The sequence below is a fragment of the Anthonomus grandis genome, chromosome 9 (genome assembly GCF_022605725.1).
Source record: "Anthonomus grandis grandis chromosome 9, icAntGran1.3, whole genome shotgun sequence".
NCBI lineage: Eukaryota > Metazoa > Arthropoda > Insecta > Coleoptera > Curculionidae > Anthonomus > Anthonomus grandis.
The window spans coordinates 12738224-12753836 of record NC_065554.1 but is presented as its reverse complement, the minus strand read 5'-3'; the positions used below and the strand labels follow the sequence as shown (position 1 = coordinate 12753836).

The following is a 15613-nucleotide window of genomic DNA, read 5'->3' as shown; positions in this document are numbered from 1 at the left end:
CAAACATATTTCATTGAACCACCTTCAGTCCAGAAAACCTTGACACAATTTAATAAAGTTTCGATGACTAAAATGAAGGAAATCTAAAAAACGTTGGTGGTGGGGAGAGTGGCATCTCCAAGCAGGTTCTTTGCGATGTTGCTTATGTTGTGGGTGATCGTCTTCTGGATATTATCAATACATCCTTAAGTACTGGAATTTTTCCGCAAGCCTGGAAACTTTCTACTGTTGTTCCTGTTCCAAAAGTGCAAAACACTAAATTGTGTAATGAATTTCGGCCAATTAACACCGTACCTATTTATGAGAAGCTCCTTGAAGTATGTGTTAAGGAACAGCTACTCGAACATTGTAATATAAATAAAATAGTTGTGCCTAACCAATCGGGGTTCCGTGAGAATCATTCATGTGAGTCTGTCATTATTAATATAGTTGATAATTTTCTCAAGGCCCTTGACTCTGATAATCTAGTACTTGCTGTATTTTTGGATTTTAAGAGAGCGTTTGAAACCGTGAGTAGAGAAATGTTAATTAGGAAATTAGAACGGTTAGGCCTTAAAAATAATGTATTGAAGTGGTTTCAATCTTATCTAAGTGGTAGAGTTCAGCGAGTCATGTACAAAAATAGTTCATCTGAAAGTGTTAATGTAAAGCATGGTGTACCGCAGGGAACGGTCTTGGGCCCCTTGCTATTTTTATTGTATGTTAACGATATGGTGGAGGTAGTGCGGGGGTGTAATGTGGTGTTGTTTGCGGACGATACAATGTTATATGTGGTGGGTAAAGACATTCATCAACTGCAACAGGTCATGAACGTTGAACTCAATAACTTATTCATCTGGCTCTGTAGAAATAAACTAAGTTTAAATGCAAGTAAATCCAAGTTTTGTATATTTGGCAAGAGATCTAGATTAAGTTCTATAGACATGGGCAATGTACAGATTTCTGTGAATGGGGAAAGTATTTTGTACGACAAAGAAATTAAATATTTGGGAACAATTTTCGATGCCAATCTGAATTTCCATGCTCATGCAGATTATGTAATGAGAAAATTTTCAAAAAAAGTTGGATTTATCACAAGAATTGGAAAAAACTTGTCAATGTACATCAAATTAAAACTTTACAACGCCATTGCTCTTCCTCATTTACAGTTCTGTTCAACATTATTGTTTAACTTGCCACAGTATAGAATTGACCAACTGAAAAGAATTCAAAATAGAGCTATGAGACTGATTCTAAATTGTAACCGTTACACGCCTGTTATCTCTATGTTGGGTGTCCTAGATATGTTGTCTGTACATCAAAGAATTTTGTATAACGTTTATTTGTTTATTTTTAAATTAAAACATCAGATGCTCCCCGATTATATTTGTAATAAATTAAGAGTTTTTGGAGATATACATAACTATAATACGAGAAATCGTATAGACTTCATACTAGTCGACAGATGTAACACAACCCAAATGCATAATTCAATTCTATACAAAGGTTTAATACTATTTAACAACTTGCCTGCTAACATCAAAAATTGTATTACTTTAAATCAATTCAGAGGGCTCTTGAGAAAATTTATTATGAATAAGTAAAATTGTGTTTGTTATTTTATTATTTTATTTTAATTATGTAGTTTATTAAGTTTTACTATAGTATGCATTGTTTCCAATCCAATCATCATCTTGATTGTTGGTTTATCTGTTGACTGGGTATTGTTGGGCCAACCGGGATACTGGTTACAGCTTCTTGGAACTACCGAAGCCTTTCTAAGTATTACACGGGGGGACCAATGTGTCTAGTCGGCAAGGTCAATCAAGTTCCAAATGTGTGTCATCGGCTGATTGCAACCGAACCGACTCGATCAACCTGAGTCGACATTATTTTTATTACTATAAGGCAAACAATAATTAACTGTGCTTTTAATTAGTAGGGCAAGGAAATAATGTTTAGGTTAAGTCTAGTTTTAATTTATGGTCTACCTCTGACAGGATATTTCTGGAACCGGGATGCTGTTTCTGGATTACCGAGACCATCCATGGACAAACCGGAGTGTCCTGATACAGTTATAGCCAATTTACACTTTTAGTTTATTTTTCACCTATGTTTTTATTTAATGTAGCTTCTTGCTAAATAAAGATATTATTTGAAAGCTTTCGACTTATGTATAATGTTGTATTAAGTAATTTTAAGCATTTTATATTTTCTCATTTTTTTTTGTATTTCTTTATTCCTATTATAAGTATTATGCTTTTTATTTAATATCTACATTTATATTTTTATTTTACCTAATGATTTTGTCAAGAATAATGTTATGATAATAAAGCAATTTTTGACTTTGACTTGTAAAAAACATGGATTCTAATATAATAACAAATTTTAATCTTAATATCTAAATCTTTTAAGAATTTTCCTTTGATTATCACCTGATTTTTGTGATGGTGGGCTTTCTCCATTTTGAGATATTCTTGCTTTATTTCAGCTTTCTTTATTTTATGATACAGACCGACAGATGATATTTATTTTTTTAAATCATAGAGTGAACTTTAAAAAGTCGATTTAAAATCTTGGAAGATTTTAATAAAATAAAACAGTTTTCTCCAAAACATTTTTTACGGGCATCATAACTAACCTCCACAGTTAGTTGAAAAGAAAATACAAGTTTAATAGAAGTCAGGAAAACTCTTAAGAGAGTTTCTAATATCATTGTTTTTAAATATAATTCTAATTTTAGTTCATGCCTAAAAAACATCAATGAATACATGTGACGTAATTTAGTTGCCAACCATATACATCTTACAACTAACTACTACTCAACCATATCTAAGTAGCTGATGAGAGACGCAAATGTAAGAGTCAGTATGCAACAGGGACAGAAAACGATAAACTTAATAGAACATTTTAAATTCCCAACTTTTGACTCAGTTTACACTTGATATATTTTAGCCGTGAACTTTACGAATTTGCGCACCTTTTAGTAATATTTTAAAATTAATTTCATATATTTTGTTGAATGAAGTTGATTATTTTTGAATTGCTTGGCATTACATTTTATAATTTTTATTCTTTTTGAAAATCTTAATTTTTCTAGGCGTCAGGAAAAAAATAATTTTTACTTTTTATTTAAAGAAAATTAAACCAGTTATAATAACCCAACAGATACAAGATATCCTGAACATAAAAGGTGTATTTAAAATGCTTATTTTCAAAACTTATAAAAAATCGGCCGTGTTACATATTTTTTTGTCCTAAATAAACAACGATTTTCTTTTTACAAAAATGTATAAAATTTATTCTTTTTATTTTATCTATTTTTTCAGTTTACTCTACAATGTAAAATTTTCCCAGGTAAAAATGTTTTTTTACCCTGTTTGTACTGGACTTTTTATTAAATTCAAATGTAATATATTTATCTAATAAAAGCAAAATATTTGAAAATTCATATATTGCTTTTCAGTCAATAAAAGGCAAAATAATATTATTTATATATATGATATATATTTTCAAGTCAAATTTACAAACTAAGATAGGCTTTTTGTCCTCTTAAACGGTGAAGTTTTGTGGTATGCAATTTTCTCATGTTCAATTTCAATTCACTATTATATTCAAAATCCATCACTTTCTGATTCACTATCATCAATCAAATATGCTTTATTGTCAAAAAATTTATAAAAATTTATAGACAAAGCTATACATAAAAAGCAAAACACACAAATATATAAATCAAAATACAAGTACTAAATAAATACATACAAAACTGGGTACAAAAGACATAAATGTACCTGCTCAAATTTCTAATACTAAATGTAAAAAGTAAGAAAATAGGAAAGTAAATAAAAATAGTAACATGGAAGTAAAAATAAAAAAAGTAAAAAAAGTAACAAAAACAGTCAAAAACATTAATACAATGTTTAAAAAGTCATAAAAAAAATTATAGAAATTTAGCAATACAAAATATTGCTATTCTACATCATAAAAATTTAATAATTAGCCAGTGCGTGCATGATACTCAAAAATTAATATTAAAAAATAATCATCTACTGCATATAAAGCTCTCTCCAGTAAATATGATTTCAAATTATTGCGAGATCGAGGAAAAGATGTCAATGATTTAATTTCCAAAGGCAGATGCGCATTTTTTAGCTCCGTAAAGAATAGAGCTTTATATTAATTCTGAGCTTGGGATTGGCACATAAAGATCATGCTCTGCGTTTCGAAGTGGATAATTGTGAGAGGGTCTATTAGGAATTTCTGATATATGCTTGCGAACCAAGCAAATAGATTCAAGAATGAATAAAGATGGAAGAGTTAATATTTTAAATCTTTTAAACATTTCTTGGCAGTGAGCTCTACTATTAAGTCTTGGTAAATAGCGAACCGCTCTCTTTTGTAGTTTAAAAATGAGCTCAAACTGAGTCGCACAGCATGTGCCCCAGAATGGAAGGGCGTAACGAAGATGGGACTCAAAAAGGGCATAATACACTGTTCTTGATGACTAAAGATTTAATTCCCTGGAAACGGATCTTATGGCAAAACAAGCAGACCTTTTAACAAGCTTTTTTAGATAAAACATCGATATGTAATTCCCACTTCAAAGAGCTGTCAACAATAAGTCCCAAAAATTTCACAGATTCAACAACGTCCAAGCTGGTGTTGCTAAGTACAAAGGGTTGGATAGTACCTTTATAAGATAAGACTTTAGTTTTTGAGATGTTTAAGCAGAGAAGATTCGAATCGCACCACGATTTAATGTCGATAAGGTCTTTAGCAATAGTTGCATGAAGTGCCGCATTATCCGGATCGCTCCATGTAAAGCTAGTATCATCGGTAAAGAGACAGATTTTGCCACTAATGTTAAGATGGGCCATATCAATAATAAACAGCAGAAACAGAATTGGGCCCAGAACTAAACCTTGAGGTACCCCACATTATATTGGTCTGCTAGACGACATGGTCGTATCAACCTTTACAAGCTGACTTCTGTAGCTAAGATATGACTTAAACCATTCGAGAGGCGTTCCTCTGAACGTAGTCATTAGGTTTTTAGCCACGTTTATAAAGTAATCGTTAAGATTCTCAGGTGAAGAAGGGATAGTGCTAGTTGAAAAAGGCTTATTTCTTAATTCGTTAACAATAGACCATGTTTCTTTAGCAACGTTACCAGAATTAGCCAGCCTGTTATTATAATAAATATCTTTTGCGGCTTTTATTGCTTCTCGATATAATTTCCTGTATAGCCTTACATTATTATGAAAACATATGCTGTCCGAAAATTTTTTTAGGTATGATAAAGAGCGCATGTTGCTTGCGTTAGAGCGCATGTTCCTTGCTTATGTGTGTCTATAAGCCTTTAGTGGACCAGGGTTTATGATGCTTAATTTTGAAGGGTCTATAAGTAAAGGACTTATTCGCAATACTTGACAAGGTCTTTACAAATCTAGAAAACTCACCATCGATATCATCAGAGATAAGACTCCAGTCAGCTGTTTGGCATAGATTCTTGAACTTAAAAAAAAATTTTACCAAAAATACGGCCTAATTTACGAAAATTATTTTTGCTGAAAGTGTCAATAGTAAGTCTGGCCAAAACAGCTTCATGATCAGAAAAACCTGAATTGAGAACAGTACAATCAACGAAGTTCAGAGTACAAGATGACACGATATAGTCAATGGTGCTGGAACTATTTTTAGTTATTCTGGTTGGTGAATTTACATGCATTAAAAAACGCATTGAATCGAAAATAGACTGAAGAGATTCTTGAGCAACACACACACTGCAGTAGTCAAGGTCGCCACACCAAATTTATTTACTTTTTAGAGGCATGGATTCTAGCAAGCTTAGAAGTTTTAGACAGAAAGTCTGTACATCAGCGTCAGGTGTTCTATAAACACAAACAATATAGAGGTCATATAACTTATGGTGAACGATGAAAAATTCAAAAACTTTTTCAGATAATAAGTTATCAAACTTAGTCACTGGTGAAAAATCGGTGATTGTAGACATTTTCATAGTACCTCAATGGGATAAATTACTTCTGTTAAATCTTGCTATTGTAGTGTAATTTCTAATAAAGACAGGTTCATATATGTTTAACCAATGTTTAGTTATAGCAACAATTTCTGGAAAATTTAGCTCTTTCAATAAAAGAAATAGATCATTAGTTTTCTGTCTTAACGACTGAATATTAAGTAGAAATACACTAAGCTTGCTATTGTCCGATTTATCAGAGGATGTTTGATCCTCTTTTCGCGTCACTTTATCTAAAAAATTTTATTTCTAGATGGGGAACCGCTAGAAAAATAGTTAGCATGACTTTCCCTAACTTTTTGAAGCCGTAAAAGTCTTTCAGATGAAAAAAAGGATCTAAAAGCAGAGAGGTCTTCTTCAATTTCATCCGAGTCAATACCATAGACGTCGTGGAAGCGGTTATAAAGACGTCGCAGGGAATCTAAGTCAGTAGGTAGTCCGTCAGATGCCAGCATTAATTTGACACTGGTGTTGGTGTGCCCTTCAAAACATACATTCGAGGGTTGGTCGTGGAGGTATGCCAGATAGAGCCTCAGGGTTTTTAAGATAGATGGGTCTCTCAGTCTAGCCAGCAAGTAACGTCCATTATCAGCATCCGAACTTTGGGACAACCACCAATAGTGCGGTGGAATCATCGGGTCCATTTGAAACTGTATCAGTTTCATCTATATTAATAAGAAGCTGATCCCCAACAATATCTACTGATGGTTCTTTTGAAATATATTCTTGTCAATTTGTTTTGCATGCTCACAACGGGGTTGGGTGAAAATTCTTTAAAAAAGTCATCACCGTATCCCACAACTTGATTAAAATTAAAGTTTGCGTTCTTGTTTGTTACATATCTCTTTATTTCCCTTTTTCTTGACAAAGTTGTTGGTGCTTTCTCTTATTGTATTGTGGTATGGGGTGTTAACGATTACAACCACAGTTCTTGGTTTTAAATTTGGAATCAGATTCCATCCTTTAGCATGTTATGAGATGAATTTTTTCTTCCATGTTTAATATGTAGCGCTTTTCTTCTCTGTACTGACCCATTTTTCTAAGAAATTCAATCGTAAGCGATCTGATGGGTTAATATTTGTTCCATTAACATTTTTCGATTGTTTCGAAATTTTCTCTAAAAGAAACCAATTTTGTGGACTTGTTTCCAAACTCTCCTTTGTCGCCACATGATGAATAATAACAGTTTTTCGCAAAATTCCCAAACTACATCGTCAAGAAGAGTTTTACTGCTTTTGTTTGGGTTTCTTTTGTGGGGGTTGAAAATGATGTTGACTGTATTATGGGTAGATAAGTATTTACATTAAAGAAAACATTTATTAGAAAAAAACTTTTTAAGAGGAATATTAATGGTTGTTCTAGTAAGAAAAAAACTATTTTTCTTTTTTTTTAATTAAAATTGTTACTTATATTTGTATTTAAGCACAAGGTGGATTTAGACAATTCAGTAAGAGATTTAAAGTGGAGTGTATGTTTGTGATTAAAAGTAAATGTGGAAAGGTCGAAAAACCAGCCTTTAAAGATCCTTATCTTAAGGTGTCTGTATCCGGCTTCAGCAGGCCTGCTCTGGACTTCTTGGGTCTTCTAATTCGGGTTTAATCACTAAGAGGGGTTGCGGGTTGGATAAGTAAATCACGATATGTGATGCGGTAAGATTAAGACAACAGTTGCGAAAATAAACGTATAGATCCCGACACTGGAATGTGCGGTGCGTAAAGGTGCTAACAAGAAAGTAAATCTCTCTGGTCTCCGTTCAGCAGAAGCCAAAGGAATTTAGAAATTTAAAGGTTATCGTACACACGCAGATTTGTTGTTGTTAAGACTTAGAAAATATTAATTAAATTGGTTATAATAAAAGGAGAAATTTAAATTAAAATGGTAGTTTTAATTTGGAGAGAAAAACAAATAAATACTATAAAAAGAAAAAAAAATTAACCTATTTGGACGTTCACAAAGTAAATGTGGACGGACCAATTAACTTTTCCAGCGACTACTTTAGTTTCCATAAAATTTAATAAATTGCTATACTCTATTTCAGAAGTGTGTAGAGCAATAAAACCTCATTAGGTATGCAAAAGTGGCACCTGGTGATCCACCAATATTTTATGCCACTACCTTAGTTGGGTATTAGTTTCAATGTAAAATTCTTTCTTTTCGTTGATTGCAGGTAGTGCCACCCGGTTTTGGGTCAATTTATGAGTTTTGCCCATTGTTACCCACTGATAAACATTGAAAACGGTTCGCCAAAGGCGTGCAACTGGGACTTGTTGTTTACCTTATAATTAATGTACTTAAATGCTATTTTATTTTAGAAAGTTACTTTTGTTTAAATGGAATAATATATTTTTTTCACAAATTTATTGAACATAATATGTAGAGTAAAACAGTTGAAAATGTCACTTTTGGATCTGGCACTTTTTGAACAGTGTATAACAATTTTAAATTATAATAGATTGTAGTCTTCTTCGTCATCTGACGAACTGTCATCACCTCTTGACATTATAATTAAAGGATCGACTGTCTGATCGATGAGGATGTCAAGATCCCACATTTTGTCCTCTTGCTTAATTACATGCTGGACTGCTTTTCGCCAATTCTCTGGTGTCGCTTCCGTAATGGCTTGATTAAACAGTAGCTTAACATCTTTCATTTTAAAAGTCGTGTTTTGTCTTGCTACAAATCCTTTTACCTGCGCCCATATCAGTTCTATAGGATTTAGTTCGCAATGATATGGCGGTAAGCGCAGTACAGTTATATTATATTTTTCGGCTATATCTTCCACGGCGTATTTCATGAAACGAGTTTTGTGTAAGTTTGCTATTGCCAGCAGTTCTTTTTTTATCAAATTTGCTTCAAACGCAATACCTTTTGCAGTCAGCCAATCGATAATTTCTTGCTTTCTCCAACTTGAAGTTGGCGTCTTCTCTATTCGCCGTGAATGATAGCTTGCGTTATCCATAACCACCACCGAATTAGCCGGAAGAAATTTTATCATTTCACCAAAATAGTCCTCGAAAACGTCTGAGTTCATGTCTTCATGGTAATCTCCTGTGCGAGTCGACTCAAAGGTTAGCAGACCTTCTTTTAAAAATCCCTCTTCGCTTCCAATATGTGTGATTACAAGTCTTTTTCCTTTTCCCGAAGGTACTTTAATACCCGTAGACAGGCCTTCTATGAAAGCTTGGCGAGCACTGGTTATATTTTTGTCTTGCCACATTTTTTGGACTATATAACCTTCGTTAATCCACGTCTCATCAAGATAAAAAACTTTCTTTAAAAACTTTCGTCTCATCAAGATAAAAAACCGCAGGGAGCACCCTGCGGTACTGCTTGATACTTCTCAAGTATTGTCGTCTCCAACAAACAATTTCGTCGCTCTCCAGTAAAAGTGCTTTGCGGTTATGCTTTTCCCAGGCAAAATCCATATTTTTTAAAGTTTTCCATAAAAGTTTTCTACTTATCAACGGAATACTGTCATCTCGGCCAAGCTCCATTAAAATTTTGTCTAGGGTGGGTATTTCGTTTTTAAAATAAAAAGAGTGAACTTTTCTTCGAATTATACATTTAGCATTTTCATCAAGGACTTTTGTAGGTCGCCCTGGCTTTTGCTTGGGAGATTCCACTTGACCTGCTACTTTTCTTTCCCGCAACAATTTGAAAATGGTGGACTTTCCAATTCCACTCATTCGAGAACATTTTTCAACAATTTCTTGCACAGTAAAACTAGGGTAATCGTGTTTTATGCAATCATGTACATTTAAAATAATAACTTTTTCACTCAGCGATAGTGGAGAATTTTTAGTACATCTTTTCGTTGGACTGAATACCTCCATTTTTTAAATATTGGGATAATAATATTGTGATTACACTACAGCGTAGCAGTGACTACTAACGTTTAAAATATGATTTAAAAGTATTTATAGTCTGTATATATTACCTGACCCCATTTTTGCATGTTACAAAGCGTTAAAAGATAGGTACCTATACAAAAGGATTAAAAGTATTTATTTAGTATTTAATCTCTTTCAAAATAAAGTCATTTAATTCGTGAAAATTAAATTTAAAATAAGTACATTTAAAATAATAACTTTTTCACTCAGCGATAGTGGAGAATTTTTAGTACATCTTTTCGTTGGACTGAATACCTCCATTTTTTAAATATTGGGATAATAATATTGTGATTACACTACAGCGTAGCAGTGACTACTAACGTTTAAAATATGATTTAAAAGTATTTATAGTCTGTATATATTACCTGACCCCATTTTTGCATGTTACAAAGCGTTAAAAGATAGGTACCTATACAAAAGGAATAAAAGTATTTATTTAGTATTTAATCTCTTTCAAAATAAAGTCATTTAATTCGTGAAAATTAAATTCATAAATATTATAAGTACCTGCGCCTATGAACTACCACGAAATGTAGCCAAACAGAACGGAATGCCCCAGTTTATTGCTCTATACACTTCTGAAATAGAGTATAATTACTTATTCTTGACTTTGACCAATTAATAATTAATTTTTTTATTTTACTTTTAAGACATTTTAAAATTAACAAGTTTCGAAAATACACAAAAAACACCAGTATAACACCGCGATGTAAACTAACAGGCCTCTACGTCCGAAGTTCTTTAAATGAGCTACGGTCTTCGTCAAAGGGTTTTGCCACTGCGTATCCAAATGTCATCGGCCACTTGGATATGGTTGAGTTGTAGTACAATTAACTATTTAAATTTCCCAATTTGAAATTTAAACATGACAAACGACGTTTTGTTGTGTGTTTGCCAAGTTCGATTTGTTTGTTAGCATTTTGTCGTTTAAGTAAATTTTATTAAAGAAAATATCAGCTTGTAATAGAAAATTGTGTTTGAAACATTTTGATTGTAGAGGAACTGTTGACACATGTTAATGTATTTATTTAATTGCAGGAAAATATGTAAAATCCGCACTACTGTATATGTCAGGCTTTATAACGTGAACGTATGAACTATATAAGTACAATTAATGCTAATTATAAATTACCTTTAGCCACGGGTTGGTCTCCGTTAAACTCAACCTCGAAGTCGCCAGTTTTTTCCTTTTTAGCTACGACAGTTTTATGATAAACTCCATGGCTGGCCTCTTCGAGAACAGTGAACATGTTGGCCACACGTGCGGTATGACCTGCCAGTTCCACAATATCTAAAAACCCACAGATAAATTAAACATCTAAAAGATGGAGTAAAGTAACTATAAAAATGTCCCCTTTGATAACATAAACGTCCACACAAAATTTGTTCTTACCTTTGTAACTACTCATAAGCCTCTCGACAGCATTTGAGCCAGTAAGCAGAAGATTTTTTGCAGTAGTAAAGTAATGAGTTCTCTCCGAAACAGAGTCGCTCACTCCATCAGTATTTCCGACTTCCACATTCGGATCTGCAGATATTTCTATTGAACCGGAGTCTGGCAATGGTAAAGGTAAAAGTTTTCGCTTCTTTGGTTTAGCTGATGTGATCACTTGCGGTAAAAAGACAGGAAGGGATACCACAATCATACCTATAAATAAAACAGTCGGTACAAAATTTTTTTCAACTTATTGCAATTCAGCTTACCAGTTCCAGACCACACATACTTCATCAAAAATTGTTCAAGCATAACGAACCACAGTTTTACGGCAAACATGTGTTCTAAATGTTGGGTTAAGATTCTGTAGGCGCTCCGAAGGTGACTCTGTTCAACTTTATGTCCATTATAGAAGGCAATTTCTTCAGCATTTTGAACGATACGTCCATGGACGTGACGTAGGTAGCCTTTCTTTTCAGCCTCTAGAGCCACTAGATGTCCAAATCTTGGAGAGACCAGCCTAAAATTTAACCAAATTATCAAATCTGATTGCAGAACACTATATCAAAGGTTTTGACGCATATTTTTAAAATTGACACTTTGTAAACCTGCAATTTTTTATATTAAAAATAAAATATTACCAAAATGGATCCACTCACCAGATGCGTCAAAGCGAAGCGGCGCTACAGCGATATTTCTTCAAATGATGCTGACCAAGAACTCAATAATAATATATCCTTTAATCTTGATAATATTTCAGAAGAATCAGGTTCAATTTTGATATTAAATGATGATTTTAATGATTCACAAGATAACAAAAACGCGTTGAAATTTATCGAAGAAATGACAAAAAGAAAATATATGCGACAAAATGATGAGGATTTCAAGCAAATCTGCAAACAATGTGAAGAAGAGCCGCAACTTATAACCACAGATGCCAGAGACAACAATAAACTGGATGCATTATTAAATTTTTACAAAAGTGATATTTTAATCGACTTAAAGCAAGCTGAAGATGGTTCAAACATATGTAAAGATGTTAGATTCAAAAATACATTAGTGGAAAAAGATTCTTCAGACCGTATGTCAGTAAATAGGGTGAAAAATGATTTCAAAATGCAAAAAAATTTTATTGTCAATTACCACACCGCTTCAGCCCAAATTGATCCGAAATCAACCAAAAAGTCACTAGAAGTATTAAGTAAGATGCATGCAACTCCAAAACACCGCAAAAAAGACACTGAGTCAAGAATAAAATATTCAGAGAAAATGTTTGGCGATTCGCCTATTTTACAGGCTAAAGAAAAAGTGCCTAACGAAATTATAAAACGTCCCATAAAAAGAATTGAATATCAAGCAGCTAAGTTACCAAAGCACTTAAATTATCCGTGTATTGATAAGAAATGTTATGAAGATGTAATAATTTCTCCTGCAAAACCGGCAAAAAGTAAAGGCGTACAGGTTAATCCACCAAAAAAACGTATGTCTAGAAAAGGTACCGTTAAGGAATATTTTAAAACAAAAAAGGATATAGATTCCAGTTACTCCGATCTTGCAATAAATTTACCCTTCGATAATGAAATAGCGATAAAAAAATCTAAATCCGAAACTGATATTAATCATCAACTGTACATATCAGATCACGATTACATTTTTAACGCACAGCAAAAAACTGCAGAATCGAAAATAAATAAACCAAAAGAATTTAACTTGAGATGCAACTCTAGAGCTGAAATATCCTCTGCCGTCGGGGAAAATCTCATACCAAATTCTACTGCCTCAAAAAATGTTAAGTTTTATCGTGAAAGCCTTCACGACATGACTATAACCGAGGATGATTACAAAACTTGGCTAAAGAAGAAAAATTGGGCAAGGTACTCCAACATAGAAAGTAACACGTCATTATCAACCACCCAGCTTAGATCTGTCTCAGAAGTGGTCAATCACTGTACTCCAAAGTATCAAGAATACCCAGAAAGATCCAATCTCTATCTGAATCGTGGCGACTACCAAAAAGCTCGCTCTGACACTTGCTTAATATTTTCAAGTTTTCTCACTGAGATCAACGAAGCACTTTTGTACAAAGAACTAAAGATACTCGAGACTATTATATTTTTTTCAACATTAAATCAGCAACGCACCAAGCCATTAAGTGCATCGAAGAGGATTACTCAAATTATATTTTTCTTAAGTTTATATTGCATGTGGATGTTATTTGAGACTTTTTATAAGGAACCTAGAAAATGGATGTGGAATTTAAAATCTTAATAAATAGAATATTTTAAACCTGAAAATCTTTTGTACGATTCAACTTATTTTTTATTTGTGCGAAAAATTCCCAATTCATTTATATCGATTTTACTTGAATTATAATCTAAGAACTTGTTACATGAGTTGGAGAGAGGAATAAGACGCAATTATTTTTAATGCAGTATCCGACTTCTCGTCAAAAGGCATTTGGCTGTTTTTCTAGATAATGTCTCTTAAACAACCTATTGTTGCAGCTTTATTGACTTGTGGTTTGACATCGTTTGTCGGATTGTTAAAAGTTTTATGTAGCAGACACTTAAAGCTTTGTAAGTAAAGGAAGCTCATGACTTGTTGGATTTATGTGTTATCTATTACCACTTTAGACCTTAAAGTTTTTTTGAGATTAGTTGTTTGAAGAAGGTCATATATGTTGTTTCGTTGAATAATATTCCACATTTGCAATATTTTTGGCATATCTGATAAAACTTACGAATTCGCTTTTTTCCAAGAAAAAAATCAACCACGATAACTACAGAGGAATAACACTGCTTGAACCATCTAACAACTGGTCACCAACATTGACAAAAGAACAGATAACGACTGATCTCTTATTTATTATAGACAGATAAAATAATAACCGTATGCGACTTTATTGACCTAATAAAGACGTTTGAAAGAGTAGTTGTCTAATATTCTGGACTACAACATTTTTTGGTAAAAACTACATAATTTATAAATTTTATGAAAAAGAAAAAACAAAAATAAAATAACGTAGGGTAAACCACCCAGTTACTGGACATGTTGCAGTTATTGGACATATTCATTTAAACAAATAAAAACAAGATTCCTAATTTTATTTAATTTTGTAAGTTTTTTATTTTAATTGTTCAAAAGTGTGGTTATTTTGTCTAGGATATTCGTAATACCTGAGGACCTAATTAAGGTAAGAATTTAAAGGCTCATGACAGAAGGTATTATTAGTTAGGTTAGAATATAAGGGGTGTCCAATACCTGAAATGAGTAACCTTTTTTTTTCAATTATTGGACGTTTGTCCAATAACTGAATTTGGCGGTTATTTTTGGTTATTTGGCTGAAAATTCAAATCTTTAATTCTGGTTAATTTAATATAGGTTTGCCTGAAATATTCTTTTGTCGAGCAGTTATTGGACATTGTCCAATAAATGGTACTGGTCTGTCCAATAGCTACTTTTGAATTTAGGTATTGCTAGAATGCCTAAAAAGGGTCAATATGATACCAGTTCTATGGACACCGCAATTAACGAGGTTAAGAATAATAGACTGGGATTAAGGACGGCGGCTAAAAAATATGGCGTTCCAAAGTCCACCTTGGAATTTAAACTCAAAAACCCTGATCATAAGGAAACTTGCGGCCCATCACCTATATTAACCTTAAAAGAGGCACAACAGCTTGTAAAGTAGGTTAAATATCTACCATCTAACCGTATGAATATAGTAAATGCATACGCGATTATTCTTACAGGAGGATAGAAGAGTTGGCAAATAAAGGATTTCCAAGAAAAAAATTAGATATTCTCAACATTGTTCAACAGTTTCTAATCGAAAATCCACGACCAAATCCGTTTAACAATAACAGACCCGTCGACTGTTGGTTTAAGGTAAATGTATTTAAAAAACATTTTTTATGCTTATTTAGGACTTTTTTTAAAGTTTTCATTGGCGGCTTTTTTAGGCTTTCCTACGGAGAAATCCGACAATCGTGCAAAGAACCAGTGAAGCAGTTAGCAACGCAAGTGCTTGTGTCTCTGAAAAAGATATAAGGAAATGGTTTAGAGAAATTCAAGATTACCTGACGATAAAAAATATTAATATGAATAATCCTTCCCGAATCTTTAATGGGGACGAAACAGGTTTTCAGATTTGTCCTAGCACTGGAAAAGTTTTCGCTGGAAAAGGTGTTAAAAACGTGTACTAAATAGATAAAGGATCACAGAAAGAAAATATTACTGTTATGTTCTGCTTTTCGGCTTCAGGGATGATAG

At 32.9% G+C, this 15613-nt stretch overlaps 1 protein-coding gene across 3 annotated transcripts in view; it reads right to left on the bottom strand.

Moving 5' to 3' along the window:
* LOC126740403 (ATP-binding cassette sub-family D member) overlaps window positions 1-15613 on the bottom strand; it is a 131943-nt gene that overhangs the window by 8464 nt on the left and 107866 nt on the right. For all 3 annotated transcript variants that reach the window (XM_050446418.1, XM_050446416.1, XM_050446417.1), the window contains exons 6-8: window positions 11611-11861; window positions 11300-11554; window positions 11039-11197 (exon numbers count right to left, since the gene is read on the bottom strand). In XM_050446418.1, coding sequence (XP_050302375.1) covers window positions 11039-11197; window positions 11300-11554; window positions 11611-11861 — 665 coding nt within the window. The remainder of the gene's footprint in view (window positions 1-11038; window positions 11198-11299; window positions 11555-11610; window positions 11862-15613) is intronic.